The sequence below is a fragment of the Coffea arabica genome, chromosome 8c (assembly GCF_036785885.1).
Source record: "Coffea arabica cultivar ET-39 chromosome 8c, Coffea Arabica ET-39 HiFi, whole genome shotgun sequence".
NCBI classification, from domain to species: domain Eukaryota; kingdom Viridiplantae; phylum Streptophyta; class Magnoliopsida; order Gentianales; family Rubiaceae; genus Coffea; species Coffea arabica.
Window position 1 is genome coordinate 31,126,852 of NC_092325.1, and position 20,511 is coordinate 31,147,362.

Below are 20,511 nucleotides of genomic sequence, written 5' to 3' on the forward strand. Positions count from 1 at the left end.
GTTTTTTAATTTGTACGTATATGTAAAATTCCCGTCATAGACTTATTAGTGCATTCCTTTGGTTGCCAACTCTGCCAAGTCTCTTATACGCATAACATATTTTTGTGTAAATTGCATTCATTCCTCGTAAACCTAAAAGTTGAGGCAATTGCTTCCCTTTCCCCCTCTCCCTAGTAGATTTGGAGTCTCTTCTTGAACCATTTAAAAAAAATGAAGTTGAATGGATAGCTAACCTCAACAATATACAAAAGGCATTCAAATTTCAGGACACTACATACTCTTTTAATTTGTTGGTGAGGGTAACTTTAGAGAAATCAAATATAAACCACCTAAATTAAAATGTTGACATTCAACATTATAGATATAGATTGGAATATTTAACATTTAGAGAAATCAAATACAAACCACCTAAATTAAAATGTTAACATTTAACATTATAGATATAGATTGGAATATTCCGAGGATATTCTCAAGTTTGTAACACGGTAAGATATATAAAAGGAATTGACAAACATATGAAGCAACCGGCTTGATTTCAAAGCTTCCATACATGTTTGGTAATATTTTGGCTTGGATGCTTGTTATGTCCAATTCCATCACTTTCAGCATTGCTGAGTTAGACATGGAGGACACGTCTGCGAAATTCACCAAGAGCCCAAATCGGGAATATATTTCGAAATGTGCCATATTGCATAATGCAACTCTTGAAAAACATTCCTACTGCTTCCTGTAAAAAAGTGCCAAGATTATAAAGATGCCATGAATCCAGTTAAAAAAAAAGGAAGAAAAGGGCATGAATTTACGAAGCTTAGTTGATCTATACATATTAAGTGGAACTGCAAAAATTGAGATATATGGAGGACCTTGATTACATACCTGCTGAGGAAAGTCACCATCTTCCATCTGCGAGTTTATTAGCAATCTTACGCCACGATATATAGGAGTTGGATCATGCTCACCCTGAGATCATAGGAAATTTCAAAAGGTATCATGGAGCAATGTACAAGGTTATAGATTTTTCATGAAAAAGGAATAGATTTTGTTATTTGTACATATTATGTTAGTATACAAATGAATATTAGTAATTTAACATTTATTATGGGTTAATTACATTTACCCCCCTTGAGGTTTAACTATATTATAGATAAAATCTTCAGATTTAGCCGTATTGCAGTCACCCTCCTGTCAGTAATTTTATAACATAAAATGATAAAACTACCCAATTCTGTAATATTTTTAATATGTCAAACAGGTCAGAGTTGTCTTTTTTTTTTTTCTTTCTATTTTTTTCCTCTCAAAACAGATGGTAGGGTGTTAATCATGAAAGCTGCAAGTAACGAGCAATTATAGCATTCCAATTGACAATGTCCCTGTGCCAACTCTCCTCAATAATTTCACATATCTCCCCAAAAATATATGACAATAGTATCCATTTCTACTTACGTTTCAGTAATTACATTAACCTCCTTTATAGGATGACATGTATACAGAAGAAAATGACAACGATAAGCTCTAAAGTGAATTATTAACTAGCACAAATTTATACTAGGAACATAAAGAACTCCTAGCCTCCTAAACAACCCAATTTATGCGTGTCATTTTCATTTATGCCCTCAGATCCCAAATATTTGGGTTGCCCTAAGTTTATCCTCTAAGTTCGACCTACATTCTCTACGATCGATCATTCATCACAACTCATGGCATTGCTTTCTCCTATCCCATCTCCCACTCCAAAAGGGGGAAAAAAATGCAGCTCAAATGTCGATTATCACGTTATTCATGCAGGAGAGATTATGTTATTTTGAAACGCCATGTTCATGTTGGAATGGGTACCTACCTATTCTTCTTCTTCTTATTCTTCCCTCCCCAGTTGCAAGTTTCTTGTACTAGGATTGACTTTTTTTTATTCTTCTTACCCCAAAATTATTGAAACGAGTTGGGCTATAGTTGAGCTTAATTTCTTTCTTTTTTTTTTCTCCTAAAAGGGTGTTTGATAAGTCCGTTAAGTACTGAAATTTCATTAATTTAATATTTTTTAAATAACGGTGGTTTGATAATTGAATTCTCTTATGATTAGGTTATGAGCACTTAGTTAGTGTTCAAAATTCTGAGCCAAAAGTTTTCATCACTTGCTTTGCTAAAGTTGAAGACTAATGTTGCAACACTCGTTTAAGATTTCACGCAGCTACACAATTTCAAATTTACACATATACATTCTCTTTCCGGAACACAAACTTTCATGCATATGAATACTCTCTCTCTCTCTCTCTCTATATATATATATATATATAGGGTATGTATGTATGTATGTATATGTATGAATGTATGCATGTATGTATGTTACTTTCACGCTCACACACACAATCTCTCTTGCAAACACACTAATTTCCTTGTCTAAGGCACACTTTCAAGCATTATCACTCTCTCATATGCACACACAAAGACACATATTTCTTATGTCAAACACAAATATTCACAAATAGATGCACTCTATCTCTCTTACGCATACTTTTTCTATTTGTATATCATTTATTATTATTAAAAAGGAAATACAATCAACTAATTAAATATAATAATGGAAACGTAATATTGTACTAGACTGTATAAATTCAAAGAATAGAACATTTCAATTCAGTGCTCAAATTCAATTGATTATCAAATGCCTATGGCTTTATGAATGCAACAAATTAGCACTTCACCCTTGAATTTCATTCTTTAGAATTAGACTTAGTTTTCAGTTTTATGAACTTCCCTAAATAGCAATAAATGGAAGGAGATGCAACAGAGCTTTCGCTATCGATTATAAATGCTGTTGTTTCTTATATTATTTTTATGAATCTTTTTCTGAGTGTATATTTTCTCTTGAGCAAGTATTTGCATATATCCAAATGAAATTGTTTATGAATGTGGGTGTGTATGTGTCTTAGAGAAGGACTCCTTTAGCGGTGGAAATGAACATTTGGAATGGCACAGTAGTCGTTAGGGTTGGAATAGTGGGTTTTGGCTCATTAGAAGAGAGAGGGATAGGGCTTTAGGGAGAGGAAAGTTTGGCTAAACCAAAGGTGATGGAAAAAAAAAAGACAGAGTAGTGAAGGAAACCAAGTTGTCTTAGGCAAGTTGATCACCAAAAGGGAATTAAAATCTTTTTTTGGACTATAGATCAGAATTCAAATCTCGCATTCTATAGGTAAAAAAACTCAAAAAGTGTGTCAAAACATCTCTTTGATCTAGATGGACATATCTTCCTTCTAACTCCTTATACAACCCAGTTAAACTCTCCTTCTCTACAATAGAATAGTACAAATATTACCAATTGACTTAAAAAAAAAAAAGAAATAGTAGTGAAGGACTTTCATCGAACTATCATACACCCCAAGGGAGGTTCATGGAATAATCCCATTAAACAATTTATCCATTTGACTATTGCATTTTATTACAGGGACAATTTAGAGAAAAGGAATAAGAAGATTCAAAATTTATAAACAGTCACACTGACTAGTTATAAGAAGCAAAATTTGTATCTTTTGATATTCCCACTGACCTGCCCAGCAGCAATCAAAGTTAACAAAGCCCATGAAGTTTGCACCAAATTTGATCTGTTTCCTTCAAGATTAATGTACTCCTGTTGCAACAAAATGTTAAATGAATGAACAATTTAAGGTGATAACTCATAAAACAATAAAAGATATTATCAAAACAAACTAATTGATGTGTCTATAGTGATACATTAATTACTTCAAAATGGATGAAACTATTGGAGATCAAAGAAAAAGAAAAAAAAAATTATGAACCTCATTTGAGCAAGAAACATAACTCTCTCCCCATCCACCATCAGGCAATTGCTTTGATAGCAAAAATCTACAAGCCTTTCGTAGAGTCTGGGAGTTTTTATAGTTCTTTCCTGAAGCAACCAGTGCTTCCACCGCAAACCAGGTCGCGTAAGTGTAACAAATGCCCCAGCGACCAAACCTATGAAGAATTCAAACCTTCATGATACGCTGATGTTGACTGTTATTATTCGTTAAAATTGCATATAAATGGGGACTAAACTTTGTCAAAATCATAATAGTTATAGTAATAGGGATAAAAGTCAAGAAAATAACATTCAATGGGTATAATAGGAAATTTGGTAAATTTTTAAATATTTGTAAGTTATAATGCTTTTATTAATTTCTGATGGATAAATCTGAATGCTTAGAGATTATATTCCATAATAAAGAAACTGTCCATAAACTTACCCAAAAAAAAAAAAAACTGTTCCTAAGATCTCGTTCAATTCATAAGGATATTAATCAGGTATATATGAGATCCTTGATTCAATTTTCAAAATTTCTTCTTCCCCCCTTCACCATTGTAATGGAACGACGAGGGAGAGGGGGCGGGAGTGGGAAGGAACAAAAAAATTAAAAAAATGTTAAGTTAGGATATAGAGAAGCGGACCATGAGCCACCTTGTTCTTTTTTCTTTTTTTTTTTCAAGCAATGATATTACTAATATAACAACAATAATGAAGATAAAAATGAAGAGATAAAAAAATCAGGTGACAAAATAGGAACATTTCTAAAAGTCTAATAACTTTTAGGCGAAAACATTTTCATTACTTTCTAAGTGGTGATAGATTTGATTGCTTAGAGATTATATGTCGGAATAAAGAAACTAACTTTTCTTTTTTTCTTTTTTGTGAAAAAGAAAGTAACAAAGGTAAAATCAGGATATAGAGAAGCAAACCATGAGCCATCTTGTTTTTGTTCATCTTCAATATAAGCTATAGCTTTGCAGATACAAGTCTTTATCTCCGCTTCCCTATGTCCAGGATGCAACTTTTGAAAGAGAATCAGAGATTGAATTGCTGAAGAAGTGCATTCCACATACCTAGCATTGAACTTGTTTCAGTCCAAGTAGTTTTTTTTTTTTTTCTGTGATCACAACAAGAAGACTGGAAATCGAGGATGGGGGAGCAGGAAAGAAAGAGAGGGACATCTGACCGTCGTTCGATAATAACTTCTGCGAAGATTTCAATTGGATTGAGTTTCTACATTGGATTACGAAAATAATGTTTTGTTAGGACAAAAGCAAGATGATGGTATAATGTGGAACTAGTTGTTACTGTTACCTCCATCCAGCGGCATGCTTTCTCCGGCTCCCATACAGGAAATCCACCATTCTTGTGCTATTTATAATTTGAGAAAAGGATCACAAGCCAAAAAAAAGGTAAAATGACTGGAAAAGATCGGTAAATTATGTAACCGACTAATAATTCAAAATAAAAATTAACTACTTTTGCAATTTTGTAGCCAAAGAGTCGAATATAGTACCCAGCCACATTATTAGAACTGATTTATTTATTATAAGTATGTTATATGCATCATATTTTGTTGATGTTTTAAGTAATTTCCAATCATTTCTTAATCAAAACCAAATGTTGAAGTTGGAATTAGTGTTACAATTTGATGCTTGAACATGTTGATCAATGATTGAACTTTTGTCCTTTTTCTTACTCATTTGGTTGATTAGTATTGTACAGAAAAAGGCAGGAGAATTTGAGGAAATTGGATTGCCAAAATGAGCAAGAAAAACAAGAAGTGTGCGTATAAAAAGCAGCTGTGAGACGGGAAGAAACTGAATGAAGCTTGCAACGGTTTCATCTGAGGATTCCGAACAGAATGGTTTCCCCAACGTTGCTCAAGAACACTTTGCAGAAACCAGCCCAGAATCCCACGAGCATGCTGAGTTTTCTCCCCCAGTTTCTCTAGTTACACAACTTGTGCACTTGATTCTTTCTTGCCACATGCTACTTGCTTTTGGTTGGAAAGTTGATTGGACATATTGATGGCTTGAAAATCAATGACAACTTAACATCGACAACACTTTTAATCATCTCAAATCATCTAGATTCCACGGAGCCATCTTTCTTGACTTTTTGAAGATAAATTTAACTTTGTGTTCACATAGAAAAAATGATTAACTTTTTGTCTTGTAGAGCTAGACCAATGGAGGGCAATATAAAACGAGTAGTACTTGGACATAGAAATGAGGAGAGGTTGGAAGGATGGTGTTAGCTAATAGTTCACTTGTAGTAGTAGTAGTAGTTCTAGATAAAGGAGAGCAAAGTGAAGATCTCTTCGTGAAGAGATACTTTTGTATCAAAGTTGAAGAACAAGTAGTAAAGAAGAGTTTGAGGAGTTCATCCTGAATAAGATTTCTTCAATTTTTTCTCTTATTTTTTACATGTTATTCATGTTTTGTTTCAAAAGTAATATGTGCTTTAACATGTCAATTTCCATGACAAGCTAAATCAATAGTTCCCAGGGATAAAGATGGACGTGTAGTTTTTTGACTTGATGTTAATTTGTGTTGAACTTGGCTATATTGTGGACTTGTTAGTTCATTTATTTGTACGCAAAATTTGTAATTGTCTATGCTCCAATTATGAATCATCAAAGCATGTGTTAGTGCTAGATCTTGCATTGCGTGGTGTAATTCAAAATGTACGAACATCAGATTCCATGTTCACAATTGTAGGAGACGAGTTTAAGTGGACTTGATATGATAATTTCAGAGTTTCATGACCTTATACTAAATTAATTCATCATGCAAATAGTTGGAGATTTAGTATAAGTATGTTTATTTATTGGTGAAAATAATTTATAAATGAGTTTGGTAGTTATGTCCTTAGTAAGTCATAAGTCACTAGCCTTGATCAACCAAATTAACTACCTTAACTTAAACTACAAGGAATTCAAATCCCTAAGAAATTTCTTCATCAAATTTATGACTTGCTATCTTTTCATTAGTATAGTATAATTGTACAATTGTCTTTACTTGAACTTTTATTTGTTTAGATAATAAAGTGCGTTTAAAAAAGCATAGTAATTATTTTGATTCTCTCCGAGATCGACCTTAATTTATTCTATATTTTAATTTGACCTATATACTTGGAATCAAACAGAGTAATTGACTAGGTAAAATAACTTGCAAGCTAGCTCACGGAATTTACATTATGATTGGTCCTTGAATTGTCATTTTCCAAACAATATGATCCATTAGTAGCAGCTCGATCCAAAAAGACCATTACATCTTTTCTTTGAAGAATAGGGTCGTCCCTTTCTCTTCGTAATCTTCGAATGTATTCTTTGTGTGACTCACGATCCTTTCTCTTGAAGAAATTCGCGAGTAAGAAAATCTAGTAATGAATTATTTTCACCTTTAATATATTCAATTTCAAAATCAAAAACAGATAAAATAGCTTGCCATCTAGCAAATATTTGTTTTGAAACAAGATTTTAACATCTTTTTGTAAAACTTCTTTTGCTGATTTGCAATCAACTCTTAATAAAAAAGTTTTATTTATCAAATCATCTTGAAATTTGGAAATACATAATACAATGGCTAAAATTTCTTTTTTAATAGTAGAATATTTTTGTTGTGTGATATTCCATGCTCCTGAATGGAATCTTACTAATTGTTCCTGGGAATTTTCTACCTTTTGTTTGAGTATGCCGCCATATCCCTTTTCGGAGGCACCTGTTTCTACTATCATTTTAGCATTAGAGTTTGGAATACCTAAACAGGGTAATTCTATAATCTTAACTTTTAAATATCTTATTTTTTGGGTATGTTCTTCTGTCCAGGGAGAGGGATCCTTTCGTAATCTCTGGAATAATATTCTACATTCTGTTCTAAGATTTGGAAAGAAATCTGCTACATGATTTAAACATCCTAAAAATCTTTGTAATTGATTTTTATCTTTATTTTCATCTGGAAATTTACTTGTAAATTCTAGAGCTCTTGTGATAGGTCTAATAGTTCCTTTGGTTATATTATGTCCTAAAAATCTTATTTCTGTTTGAAATAATTTCATTTTTGGTGCTGATAATACTAATTCATTTTTCTTTACTATATTTAGAAATATTTTAATATGTCTAAAATGTTGTTCTATTGAATTTGAATATATTAAAACATCATCAATATAAACTATGATGAATTCACTGTGATTATTAAATATGTCATTCATTATATTTTAAAATTCTGATGGAGCATTTTTTAATCCAAAGGGCATAACTACCCATTCATAATGTCCGAATGGGGTAGTGAATGCAGTTTTATATCTATCTTTTTCTGCTATAATAATTTGCCAATATCCTGATTTTAAATCAAATTTTGAAAATATTTTTGCATTAAATAATCTATTTAATAAATCTCTCTTATTTGGAATTGGATATCTAATCCATTGTAACATTTTATTTAATGGTTTATAGTTAATAACTAGTCTTGGAACTCCTCTTTGTGTCATCCATCGTTTTAACTTAGCTGCCATATTTGCTAATTTCTTCTATTCATCTATCATATGGGAACACCAGAGTCTTATGCCGGGAACACCAACTCTCTAGGCTTACCAACGGTCTCACTAAGTCTCAATGGCTTACCAACACAGCATAGAAAACAGTCAAAATATAGCATAAATAGTAACTGTAATTAAAACAATTTTTGACCAGGCTCTGATACCAGAACCAGCCCAGGCATGAACAGAAAATTAAATTAAGAAGGCAATAAATAATTGAAATCAGGCGTGTTGAAAGAAAATGAAGAGAGGGTTTTGAACTTACTTGTAATTAAAGTTCTTGAATAGTCTTGAATTTAGGAATTAGATGAGCGTGGGGCTTGGAAGCGAATGTGAATGAAAACTTTTTGATCTTATTGGAGACTAGGAGAATGTTTACAATAAGGAAGGCTCAGATCACATAGATTGATCGATGCCTGTCTTTTGAAATTCTACATCTATTTATACATGAATTTAAATGCTCATTTCATTGTCATTTCATTTGAATCTTATCTTCTTATCTTCGTAATCTTGAAATCTTTATCTGATTGGATGGAGCTATCTGTAGCTTTTGAAATGTTGCCAACAATCCTTTTTGCTTTTAGTAGTCATACGGATCTTGTGCGCATGGCCCACCAAAAGGGTCAGATGTTTGAGTGGGTGATGACGAAGATTCCTCTGCCGTAGTAGATCCAGCTGTTGTGGGTCCTTGATTTGAAATTCCTTTGTCTTCTTTCGTTTGTTCTTTCAAATAATTCAGATGTTCTTGAAGCATATCTGGATTTGTCATCATTTTTGAAAGAAGAAAATCTTGAGCCGAATTTGCTGCTTCTTTCTCTTTTCCTTTTGAAGAGATGTTTGGCCTTTGAATACTTGAAGAGGCAGCGGCCTTTTGAAGCGGACTTTTTTCTTTTGTTTGAACTGTCACTAATTGCTGCATGGTCCATTTGAGTTTTTCGCCTGTTTGAAGAAATTTAAATACTGTCTCTTGGGAGCATATTTCTTGTTTGAATTCATCCCACCATTTAACTTTGAATTCTCGAACCAAAGACATTGGTAATGGTGCTTCTAAATCTTGCATAATTTTGAAACTCCAGCAAAATATCCAAGGTACTTTGAATTCCGTGTGAAATAATATTGAACGAGTATATTCTTCTCCTTGAATCTTTTTGTAATAAGTCTGAAATCCCATTAACACTTTTGGAGGATATATCTCCTGTTGAGGTCCATAATATCTCCACCAATGATAGAACCAAATTGGAAAATCCTTTGGGCAATGTTCATGGAATATAAAAAACCATGAATGATCAAATGGTCTGTATAGAAAAGCTCTATACCAGGCCTATTTGTAATCATGATATGTGAATCCTTCTGGAATCCTCCGTACTGAAAAATTCTTTTTTGAATAAATAGAGGCCCATTCTCCTGGGGAGCAAACCTTTTTAATTATACATTTGCAATGGGCTATTTCCTTTGGATTTGAAGGATTGGGTTTTACAATAATTTCAACTGATCCAGTATCAAATAGAATCAGTTCATAATAAGATTAATTTTTGAGGGAGTCATCAGGACACCAATAGCATCCTTTTGGGAAAATCCTTTGAGTAAGTGTTTTAAGTGTGGCATAGGTAGGTACTTCTTTGAATTTAGTTAGAGTAATATGTTGAATCAAGGGTTTTATAATGTAAGGAGATTTTTCTTTTGCAATTAGGGTTTGTGGTGCTTTTGAAGAGTTGGATGAATTTTGAGCTGCTTGAACATAAGATAAAGCTGGGAAATCTTGAAATAAACTATATCTATTTGAAGTAGGGACCTTACTTTGAGACATTTCATAATCCTTTGGAGTGCGAGCCATATTTGCAAAATTAAAGTCAAGAAATAATTTTGTTGAGTTTCTCTCAAAGTTGTTGATGACCGGCTTTTTTGAGGACATTTTTGAAAATAATATTGGAATTAATTTGTCTTTTGAGAAGAAAGGCTTTTTCTTTAGGAGTCTGAACAGACCAAAAACTAGGTCTAATATAAACTGGGGAATGATTTTGAATTTGATGATGAGGAATAAGCTGAATTTCTCCTTGTGGATTTTTAATATAATAAGTATGATATCTATTGGAAATATTTTTATCTTTTTTTTGAAGAATAGGGTCGTCCCTTTCTCTTCGTAATCTTCGAATGTATTCTTTGTGTGACTCACGATCCATTCCCTTGAAGAAATTCGCATTAAATATAATGGGTCTGTCATGTCTAATGAATAGTTAGGTGCACAATTAAAATAAATAGGACCATTACATGTGTTAGTTTGAATTAATGCTAATAAAGAGCTTTTATATCTTTTAAGTCTTTTAACTCTTAATGCCATGAAGATTGGGGCATCAACCCCCATATGAACTAAGGGTTTTACGGCTACTTGTACCAAACCTATATGAATATATCTATATCCATTAGTAATATATTTTTGTAATGATTGATCATTTAATAAATGTATAGTTTGAAATTGTTCGTTTACAGATCGTGTCTCCTCATGTATTTTTATAGTCATTGCTACTTTGAAATCAAATAATCCTACTTTGTAAATTTCTTCAATTTTCTGTTCAGGTATAGTCCAATTTGAACTATCTATTTCCATCTTAACTTCATTACTTAATACCAAGTCTGAATTCTTTGAATCAGATCTAGTCATCCATCGTTTTAACTTAGCTGCCATTTTTGCTAATTTCTTCTATTCATCTATCCTATGGGAACACCAGAGTCTTATGCCGGGAACACCAACTCTCTAGGCTTACCAACGGTCCTATATGTTTTTTCCTTTCCCAAAAAGCATTTGGAATGTCTGCACATACTTCTGTTTTAATTAATTCTTCTATTTTATTAATTTCTTGTTTAACTTTAGGATTTTGTAATTGTTCTTCGATTCTTATATATTTTTGTAAATTTTTTAACTCAGATATGTATTTCTTTTTGGATTGAATAGCATTGATAGTTTGATATATAGAGGATGTTTGTAATGTTCTTATTTCTTTTTGTTTTATAGGACTTATAAATGGAAATACTATTTCTTTTCCCATTATATTAATACTTAATCCTGTACTACTTACATTATATGTAAAAATTCATAAAAATTGTAAAACTTTTGCTATAATATATAAAGTATATTTTAAACTATTATCCTCTCAAATTTCACCAAAATGTATAATGGCACCTAGTTCAAAAGATGAAACCGTTTTATTAGAATTACAAGCAGAAAAATCTAATGTATTCACTCCTAAAAAATTAAAATGGAATGAAATAACTATTCCACAAGAATTTCAAATAACTAATCCACAAATTCCTAGAAATATAGAACAAACTGAAGTAGAACAAATTATTGAAGAAGTAGATGGAGCGGTAACATTACAATTTCCTTCATTTAGAGAAAGACTCTCTAGTTCTTACAAATCTTATTCATATACACAACCTCCTAGGCATTCTATGACAGACTTTCCAGAAACCTTTCAACCAGTTCAAAATCAAGATACGAATTATAAGTTTAAAAGTCCTATTCTAGAAATAATACAGACAAACAAAAGTGAATATTCACCCACACATTCACAAATGGCAGGAGAAATTAATATGATAAACTTAAAAAGAAAAATAGATTTTAATAAATTAGATGAAGAAATACTTGATGAAAAAAATAATGAATATAGAGAATGGTTTTCGAAATTAGACCAAATATGTCAGAAAAAATTAAAGAAATTTCGGATTCTGAAGAAACAACTACACCAGAAGAATTTTCAGACATCGAAGAAGAAGAACAAAACAATAAGTTAATAGATGTAGTTGAAGGAGTCACTATGGGACAATTATTAGGATTTATTAAAAAAGAAGGATTAGCATTATGCATAGAATTAAAAATGCAACAGAAGTATGGATCACAAAAACAAGAAGTAGGATCATTTTGTGAAGCTTTTGGTATTCAAGGTATTAGATCACCTTCTGCATTAAAAAGAAAATCTTACAAAAAATCTGATTATATTAAAAAAGGGAGAAGACAACCTTCTTGGATTTCCCATGAACCCTATTATAAGAAATTTAAGAAAAGATTTCAAAATAATAGAAATATTACTTGCTGGAAATGCAGAAGATTAGGACATAAAGCTAACAATTGCAAAGTAAAGCAAAAGATAAATGAAATATTTTCAAATGATTCAGAATTAAAGGAGAAAATATTAGCGATTATGATAAATGAGGAAAAGGAAGAATATATATCAAATGGATCTGAGAATTACAACGATGATAAAGAGATAAGTTCAGATGAATGTAATTGCAAGGATAAAAAATATATAAATGTTATAACTACAAAGGAAGATAAAGAATTTTTATTAGATCTAATCGAGAAAATAGATAATATAGAAACAAGGAAAACGTATTTAGAAAAATTAAAAGGGATAATATTAGCAGAAGAAAAAATTCCAAAAATAACTAAACCCTTTAGCATTTCTAGATTATTAGATAAATATCCTTTAGAAGGAATAATTAAAAAAGATACAACTCATTCTTTACAAAAGGAAATCAATGAATTAAAACAACAGGTAAAAGTTCTACAAAAAGAAATATTAGAATTATATACAAAAGATTTAAGTTTAGAAAATAAGATTACTATATTACAAAGTCAATTAGCCTCAAGTTCAAAAATACCAATTCAAAACCCCATATTAGAAATAGAAGACAGAATTGAAAACAAAGAAAAAGATTATGTAAATATCATTGATAAAATAAATTATCAAAAATGGTATGGATTAGTTATAGTCAAAGTATTAAATATTCAAGAAACGTTAATAACTTTATTCGACAGTGGAGCAAATACAAGTTGTATTAAAAGAGGAATAATTCCATTAGAATATTTAGAAAAAACCAATGAAAAACTATATGCAGCTAATGGACAACCATTAATAGTAAAATATAAATTAAAAAATGGAATTATATGTAATAACAATTATTGCATAAAACATAGATTTCATATAGTAGAAAACTTAACAACTGATATGATTCTAGGAATTCCATTTTTTACTCAAATATATCCATTCAATGTAAGTAGTACAGGATTAAGTATTAATATAATGGGAAAAGAAATAGTATTTCCATTTATAAGTCCTATAAAACAAAAAGAAATAAGAACATTACAAACATCCTCTATATATCAAACTATCAATGCTATTCAATGCAAAAAGAAATACATATCTGAGTTAAAAAATTTACAAAAATATATAAGAATCGAAGAACAATTACAAAATCCTAAAGTTAAACAAGAAATTAATAAAATAGAAGAATTAATTAAAACAGAAGTATGTGCAGACATTCCAAATGCTTTTTGGGAAAGGAAAAAACATATAGTAGAGTTACCCTATGAAAAAGGATATTCAGATAAGAATATTCCTACTAAAGCTAGACCTATTCAAATGAATAAAGAATATTTAGAATTTTGTAAAAAGGAAATACAAACTTTATTAGAAAAGAAATTAATAACTCATTCAAAATCACCTTGGAGTCGTGCAGCTTTTTATGTAATGAATCAAGCTGAAAAAGAAAGAGGAGTTCCAAGACTAGTTATTAACTATAAACCATTAAATAAAATGTTACAATGGATTAGATATCCAATTCCAAATAAGAGAGATTTATTAAATAGATTATTTAATGCAAAAATATTTTCAAAATTTGATTTAAAATCAAGATATTGGCAAATTATTATAGCAGAAAAAGATAGATATAAAACTGCATTCACTACACCATTTGGACATTATGAATGGGTAGTTATGCCCTTTGGATTAAAAAATGCTCCATCAGAATTTCAAAATATAATGAATGACATATTTAATAATCACAATGAATTCATCATAGTTTATATTGATGATGTTTTAATATATTCAAATTCAATAGAACAACATTTTAGACATATTAAAATATTTCTAAATATAGTAAAGAAAAATGGATTAGTATTATCAGCACCAAAAATGAAATTATTTCAAACAGAAATAAGATTTTTAGGACATAATATAACCAAAGGAACTATTAAACCTATTACAAGAGCTCTAAAATTTACAAGTAAGTTTCCAAATGAAATTAAAGATAAAAATCAATTACAAAGATTTTTAAGATGTTTAAATTATGTAGCAGATTTCTTTCCAAATCTTAGAACAGAATGTGGAATATTATTCCAGAGATTACGAAAGGATCCCTCTCCCTGGACAGAAGAACATACCCAAAAAATAAGATATTTAAAAGCTAAGATTATAGAATTACCCTGTTTAGGTATTCCAAACCCTAATGCTAAAATGATAGTAGAAACAGATGCCTCCGAAAAGGGATATGGTGGCATACTCAAACAAAAGGCAGAAAATTCCCATGAACAATTAGTAAGATTCCATTCAGGAGCATGGAATATCACACAGCAAAAATATTCTACTATTAAAAAAGAAATTTTAGCCATTGTATTATGTATTTCCAAATTTCAAGATGATTTGATAAATAAAACTTTTTTATTAAGAGTTGATTGCAAATCAGCAAAAGAAGTTTTACAAAAAGATGTTAAAAATCTTGTTTCAAAACAAATATTTGCTAGATGGCAAGCTATTTTATCTGTTTTTTTATTTTGAAATTGAATATATTAAAGGTGAAAATAATTCATTACCAGATTTTCTTGCTCGCGAATTTTTTCAAGGGAATGGATCGTGAGTCACACAAAAAATACATTCGAAGATTACGAAGAGAAAGGGATGACCCTATTCTTCAAAGAAAAGATAAAAATATTTCCAATAGATATCATACTTATTATATTAAAAATCCACAAGTGGAAATTCAGCCTATTCCTCATCATCAAATTCAAAATCATTCCCCAGTTTATATTAGACCTAGTTTTTGGTCTGTTCAGACTCCTAAAGAAAAAGCCTTTCTTCTCAAAAGACAAATTAATTCCAATATTATTTTCAAAGATGTCCTCAAAACAACCGTTCATCCTCAGGAAAAGATTCAATATTATGACCAACAGATTCAACAACTTCGAGAGAAACTCAACAAAATTATTTCTTGACTTTAATTTTGCAGATATGGCTCGCACTCCAAAGGATTATGAAATGTCTCAAAATAAGGTCCCTACTTCAAATAGATATAGTTTATTTCAAGATTTCCCAGCTTTATCTTATGTTCAAGTAGCTCAAAATCCATCCAACTCTTCAAAAGTACCACAAACCCCAATTGCAAAAGAAAAATCTCCTTACATTATAAAACCCTTGATTCAACATATTACTCTAACTAAATTCAAAGAAGTACCTACCTATGCCACACTTAAAACACATACTCAGAGGATTTTCCTAGAAGGATGCTATTGGTGTCCTGATGACTCCCTCAAAAATCAATCTTATTATGAACTGATTCTAGTTGATACTGGATCAGTTGAAATTATTGCAAAACCCAATCCTTCAAATCCAAAGGAAATAGCCCATTGCAAATGTATAATTAAAAAGGTTTGCTCCCCAGGAGAATGGGCCTCTATTTATTCAAAAAAGAATTTTTTAGTACGGAGGATTCCAGAAGAATTCACATATCAAGATTACAAACAGGTCTGGTATAGAGCTTTTCTATACAGACCATTTGGTCATTCATGGTTTTTTATATTCCATGAACATTGCCCAAAGGATTTTCCAGTTTGGTTCTATCATTGGTAGAGATATTATGGACCTCAACAGGAGATATATCCTCCAAAAGTGTTAATGGGATTTCAGACTTATTACAAAAAGATTCAAGGAGAAGAATATATTCGTTCAATATTATTTCACACAGAATTCAAAGTACCTTAGATATTTTGCTGGAGTTTCAAAATTATGCAAGATTTATAAGCACCATTACCAATGTCTTTGGTTCGAGAATTCAAAGTTAAATGGTGGGATGAATTCAAACAAGAAATATGCTCCCAAGAGACAGTACTCAAATTTCTTCAAACAGACGAAAAACTCAAATGGACCATGCAGCAATTAGTGACAGTTCAAACAAAAGAAAAAAGTCCGCTTCAAAAGGCCGCTGCCTCTTCAAGTATTCAAAGGCCGAACACCTCTTCAAAAGGAAAAGAAACAGAAGCAGCAAATCCGGCTCAAGATTTTCTTCTTTCAAAAATGATGACAAATCCAGATATGTTTCAAGAATATCTGAATTATTTGAAAGAACAAACGAAAGAAGACAAAGGAATTTCAAATCAAGGACCCACAACAGCTGGATCTACTACGGCAGAGGAATCTTCGTCATCACCCACTCAAACATCTGACCCTTTTGGTGGGCCATGCGCACAAGATCCGTATGATTACTAAAAGCAAAAAAGATTGTTGGCAACATTTCAAAAGCTACAGACAGCTCCATCCAATCAGATAAAGATTTCAAGATTACGAAGATAAGAAGATAAGATTCAAATGAAATGACAATGAAATGAGCATTTAAATTCATGTATAAATAGATGTAGAATTTCAAAAGACAGGCATCGATCAATCTATGTGATCTAAGCCTTCCTTATTGTAAATATTCTCCTAGTCTCCAATAAGATCAAAAAGCTTTCATTCACATTTGCTTCCAAGTCCCACGCTCATCTAATTCCTAAATTCAAGACTATTCAAGAACTTTAATTACAAGTAAGTTCAAAACCCTCTCTTCATTTTCTTTCAACACGCCTGATTTCAATTATTTATTGCCTTCTTAATTTAATTTTCTGTTCACTATTTATGCTATATTTTGACTGTTTTCTATGCTGTGTTGGTAAGCCATTGAGACTTAGTGAGACCATTGTTAAGCCTAGAGAGTTGGTGTTCCCGACATCAGACTCTGGTGTTCCCATAGGATAGATGAATAGAAGAAATTAGCAAATATGGCAGCTAAGTTTAGGGGTGAGCAATTACGGTAATTACCGAATTACCGACCGAAATCGATTTCAATTTGGTTATTCGAATTCGGTAATTCGGTAATTAGGTCGGTAAATCAGTGGTATCGAATTAGTAAGAATCGAATTAGGATCGAATTTGGTTTTGGGGTTTTTGAATTCGGATTTACCGAATTCGAATTTAATTCGGTAAAATGGTAATATTTTACCGTTTTCAAATTCGAAATTCCGAATAATATTATACCTCAAGCTTTTGTCGGATGTTCCAATTTCAGACTTTCAGTACCCTAAATTAGCATTCGTTCTAATTTCACTATTTCTGCTCTCCTCTTCCTCTCGTTGCTTTGCGCCGTCGCCCACTGAAGTCTAAGCCAAGCTGTTTGCCTGTTTCTAAGTTTCTTCTCTCCTCAACTGAAGATACTTTCTCAGTTTGACAGCTTCTCCTTTCCTCTCGTCAACTACAGAAGCCTCCTTCAGCCGGTTCTCTCCAGTCTCCATATTCACTGTAACAGATTTTTGCCGCCAATTTGAGAGAATTTGTTGACGGTCTAGACGTTACTGGGATCCAAGATTTAGGGTTTGTCTCCTCTCCCTCTCTCTAGATGTTACTGGGATCAAGGCCATTATCATTGCCCATGAGGTCCTCTTGCTCAATTCTAAAGACCCTTCTGTTGCTCCTTTCGTTGAGGAGCTGCGCCTGAAAATCTTCCGCCACCACCAAGCTGTCCTCACCCCGTTGGTACATGTCTACTACTGCACTAGTGCTTTGTGACTGATTTGGCTGCTCAATTTGTTGATTTATCGTTCCTACATTGACTAGTGTAGAAAGTCTCATCCACAAGCCATGGGAGCATTCCGGTTGAATTTCTGGAGTTGAAAGGAATTTTCTCTGGATTTCTAAATCAAAATTGATGAATTCACTTGCATTCATATATTTAGGGAAGACGGATACTACAGGAAGTGAAGAGGTTTTATACAAACACTTCGGCTTAAACTTCACTTTCTAAACCCTCAAAGTGAAATCTGGAATCCTGTTTGAGGCAGAGTGTTAAGAAACCAATAGTTTTCTGGAATTCGGTAATTCGGTAATTTTTTTGTTTACCGAATTGAATTCGGGTTGAATTCGAATTCGGTAGTCTCTAATTCGAATGCGAATTAGGTCGAATATTTCCAGAACCATTTACCGAAAATTACCGATTTCAACCTACCGAATTACCGAATTCGAATTTGATGCTCACCCCTAGCTAAGTTAAAACGATGGATGACTAGATCTGATTCAAAGAATTCAGACTTGGTATTAAGTAATGAAGTTAAGATGGAAATAGATAGTTCAAATTGGACTATACCTAAACAGAAAATTGAAGAAATTTACAAAGTAGGATTATTTGATTTCAATTATTTATTGCCTTCTTAATTTAATTTTCTGTTCATGCCTGGGCTGGTTCTGGTATCAGAGCCTGGTCAGAAATTATTTTAATTACAGTTACTATTTATGCTATAATAATTTGCCAATATCCTGATGTTAAATCAAATTTTGAAAATATTTTTGCATTAAATAATCTATTTAATAAATCTCTCTTATTTGGAATTGGATATCTAATCCATTGTAACATTTTATTTAATGGTTTATAGTTAATAACTAATCTTGGAACTCCTCTTTCTTTTTCAGCTTGATTCATTACATAAAAAGCTGCACAACTCCAAGGTGATTTTGAATGAGTTATTAATTTCTTTTCTAATAAAGTTTGTATTTCCTTTTTAGAAAATTCTAAATATTCTTTATTCATTTGAATAGGTCTAGCTTTAGTAGAAATATCCTTATCTGAATATCCTTTTTCATAGGGTAATTCTACTATATGTTTTTTCCTTTCCCAAAAAGTATTTGGAATGTCTGCACATACTTTTGTTTTAATTAATTCTCCTATTTTATTAATTTCTTGTTTAACTTTAGGATTTTGTAATTGTTCTTCGATTCTTATATATTTTTGTAAATTTTTTTAACTCAGATATGTGTTTCTTTTTGCATTGAATAGCATTGATAGTTTGATAAATAGAGGATGTTTGTAATGTTCTTATTTCTTTTTGTTTTATAGGACTTATAAATGGAAATACTATTTCTTTTCCCATTATATTAATACTTAATCTTGTACTACTTACATTGAATGGATATATTTGAGTAAAAAATGGAATTCCTAGAATCATATCAGTTGTTAAGTTTTCTACTATATGAAATCTATGTTTTATGCAATAATTGTTATTACATATAATTCCATTTTTTAATTTATATTTTACTATTAATGGTTGTCCATTAGCTGCATATAGTTCTTCATTGGTTTTTCTAAATATTCTAATGGAATTATTCCTCTTTTAATACAACTTGTATCTGCTCCACTGTCGAATAAAGTTATTAATGTTTCTTGAAAATTTAATACTTTGACTGTAACTAATCCATACCATTTTTGATAATTTATTTTATCAATGATATTTACATAATCTTTTTCTTTGTTTTCAATTTTGTCTTCTATTTCTAATATGGGGTTTTGAATTGGTATTTTTGAACTTGAGGCTAATTGACTTTGTAATATAGTAATCTTAGTTTCTAAACTTAAATCTTTTGTATATAATTCTAATATTTCTTTCTATAGGATATTTATCTAATAATCTAGAAATGCTAAAGGGTTTAGTTATTTTTGGAATTTTTTCTTCTGCTAATATTATCCCTTTTAATTTTTCTAAATACGTTTTCCTTGTTTCTATATTATCTATTTTCTCGATTAGATCTAATAAAAATTCTTTATCTTCCTTTGTAGTTATAACATTTATATATTTTTTATCCTTGCAATTACATTCATCTGAACTTATCTCTTTATCATCGTTGTAATTCTCAGATCCATTTGATATATATTCTTCCTTTTCCTCATTTATCATAATCGCTAATATTTTCTCCTTTAATTCTGAATCATTTGAAAATATTTCATTTATCTTTTGCTTTACTTTGCAATTGTTAGCTTTATGTCCTAATCTTCTGCATTTCCAGCAAGTAATATTTCTATTATTTTGAAATCTTTTCTTAAATTTCTTATAATAGGGTTCATGGGAAATCCAAGAAGGTTGTCTTCTCCCTTTTTTAATATAATCAAATTTTTTTGTAAGATTTTCTTTTTAATGCAGAAGGTGATCTAATACCTTGAATACCAAAAGCTTCACAAAATGATCCTACTTCTGTTGCATTTTTAATTCTGTGCATAATGCTAATCCTTCTTTTTTAATAAATCCTAATAATTGTCCCATAGTG

At 31.1% G+C, this 20,511-nt stretch overlaps 1 protein-coding gene across 1 annotated transcript in view; it reads right to left on the reverse strand.

Annotated features, from left to right (window-relative positions):
- Positions 1–616: 616 nt before the first annotated feature.
- LOC113705954 (lupeol synthase-like) overlaps positions 617–20,511 on the reverse strand; it is a 46,066-nt gene continuing 26,171 nt past the window's right edge. Inside the window, exons 14-20 of the mRNA XM_072062763.1 lie at positions 5,114–5,170; positions 4,986–5,032; positions 4,729–4,872; positions 3,792–3,969; positions 3,542–3,622; positions 877–960; positions 617–727 (exon numbers count right to left, since the gene is read on the reverse strand). Of these exons, the coding sequence (XP_071918864.1) occupies positions 617–727; positions 877–960; positions 3,542–3,622; positions 3,792–3,969; positions 4,729–4,872; positions 4,986–5,032; positions 5,114–5,170 (702 nt within the window). The remainder of the gene's footprint in view (positions 728–876; positions 961–3,541; positions 3,623–3,791; positions 3,970–4,728; positions 4,873–4,985; positions 5,033–5,113; positions 5,171–20,511) is intronic.